At 36.8% G+C, this 2213-nt stretch overlaps 1 protein-coding gene across 2 annotated transcripts in view; it reads right to left on the reverse strand.

Moving 5' to 3' along the window:
- ARHGEF18 (Rho/Rac guanine nucleotide exchange factor 18) overlaps window positions 1-1649 on the reverse strand; it is a 569373-nt gene extending 567724 nt beyond the window's left edge. For both annotated transcript variants that reach the window (XM_077476320.1, XM_077476319.1), the window contains exon 1: window positions 1505-1649. In XM_077476320.1, coding sequence (XP_077332446.1) covers window positions 1505-1580 — 76 coding nt within the window. In that variant the 5' untranslated portion in view covers window positions 1581-1649. The remainder of the gene's footprint in view (window positions 1-1504) is intronic.
- Window positions 1650-2213: the final 564 nt, after the last annotated feature.

Below are 2213 nucleotides of genomic sequence, written 5' to 3' on the forward strand. Positions count from 1 at the left end.
AATCCGATTCCAGCGTTGGGGGAAAAAGTCCCTGCACCTTTTTCTGTGCGAATCCAATGTGAGTTCAGCCATACAATTGTATGGCTGAACTCGCATTGCTCAGACATCGCATGTTCGGGTGCGAATCACATATGATGTCTGAGATTGCACTTGTGGGAACCCGGGCTCAGTGTTACTATCAGAGAGCTGAGTGGTATGTTGTACTTACATCCAGTGCAATACATATCAGAAAAACACTTGTGCTGCACCTACTAGCAGACAAGAGAAAATAACTCATACTCCAAGGTCACAGAAAACAAACGACAGCACAGTCACGCTTATATGTGACAAAGCACAAGGCCTGTGGCAAGAATGACACTTTTACTGCGCCAAAATATTGCCTGATTGTATTTCTTAAAAAGGATCAATAACAAAATAATTTTTTCACAATAATTGCAACATGCACTCATTTTCTCAAATTCTGTTGTCGGTTATGCAATGACAAAACAAACCAGATCAGCCAAAATCACATACACTAAAGAATCATTTCTTATTGTCAGAAATACAAGAAAATACAACAACACACTTTTTATATAGTGTGAAACATAGATATACTTACAGGGCAGGGGCTATACATACAACGTACATAAACAATATATATATATATATATATATATATATATATATATATATATATATATATATATATATATAGAGAGAGAGAGAGAGAGAGAGAGAGAGAGAGAGAGAGAGAGAGAGAGAGAGAGAGAGAGAGAGAGAGAGAGAGAGAGAGAGAGAGAGAGAGAGAGAGAGAGAGAGAGAGAGAGAGAGAGAGAGAGAGAGAGAGAGAGAGAGAGAGAGAGAGAGAGAGAGAGAGAGAGAGAGAGAGAGAGAGAGAGAGAGAGAGAGAGAGAGAGAGAGAGAGAGAGAGAGAGAGAGAGAGAGAGAGAGAGAGATCTATCCATATATATATATATATATATATATATATATGTATGTATATTTATATCTTTATATATATAGCTCAAAAAAGGAATAAAGAATGAATAGTGCTGTTGTTGTGCGGTGGTGCATTTGCGAATTGTAAGATGTGCATCTGGCAATTCTATCAACTGTATCCTTTTAGTTTCCATGAGAAAAGCCAGATGTGTACATAACATTTTTCTAGCTTCAAAAACAAACCTGGACCATTTTTTAACGCGATTAAAGCGATCGTTGTTCAAAATTACATTAATGCGAGCACACTGTATGTTTCCTATTGAAACTAACAAACATAAAGAATGCACTCAACATGATACAGATGCAAAAACACCATTTGGAAAATTACAGATTTTTTTGATACAAGACATGGATAAAAATATCAAGTATTATTTTTATATATATATATATATATATATATATATATAATATTGTCTTTATGTACATTCATTCCTGATACCTGAGATTATTTGTAGCAAACGTGTTCTGCTAGTCAATAACTTCCCCCAGCAACTTATATTCCTTTTCGGTGTTGAATTTACTATACCTCTTTTGAAGGACCATCTCTTCATCCATAGTTTAGAAAAAGAAGGCCAGGAATTGTTTAAGAGAGAATCAGACATTTCGAAGACAAGCTGTTATTTCAGTCAGACATTTGAACCAGCTGTGTGCCTGCAGACACCAGGCTCAGTCTGAACCATCAGGACCAAAACAGCCCAGGATTTCCATCAGAGCTCCAAATTAGGGGCTGACTGCAGGGGGGAGGTACGTCCTCTAAGAATCTGTTCTGGCTGCTGTATAATTCATGGCCAAAAGAGAAATATTTAACTGTTCATTGCCTGAGGTCCTTTTTTTTTTTTCAAAAAGGACCATGAATAAATAGTGTACCAGTTAATTATTTATAAGTACACATATTATAAAAGACATAGATTCCGATACCACCACTCATTAGTCGAGATTTACTAAAACTGGTGCACAAAGAAACTGTGCATAGTAACCAATCAGCTTCTAGGTTTTATTGGCAAAGCTACTAAATCCAGTAATATGCAAATAGTTTACCCGCCCTCCCCACAGTGCCCACAGCTTATACATCTTCTTTTTACATTAAAATATTGCCACTATATACCTTTTTGTATGAGCTGTATACCACAGTTACATGATAAACTGCACAGTTTCTTCAATGCTGAGAGTCCAGGTAGGAGGAGATTTCCACTTCAGCCTGTATACACGCCCACATGTGTGATGTCAGTATCATG

This window comes from Lithobates pipiens, unplaced genomic scaffold, assembly GCF_037356315.1.
Source record: "Lithobates pipiens isolate NorthernLeopardFrog02 unplaced genomic scaffold, aLitPip1_a1.2 Scaffold_13, whole genome shotgun sequence".
NCBI classification, from domain to species: domain Eukaryota; kingdom Metazoa; phylum Chordata; class Amphibia; order Anura; family Ranidae; genus Lithobates; species Lithobates pipiens.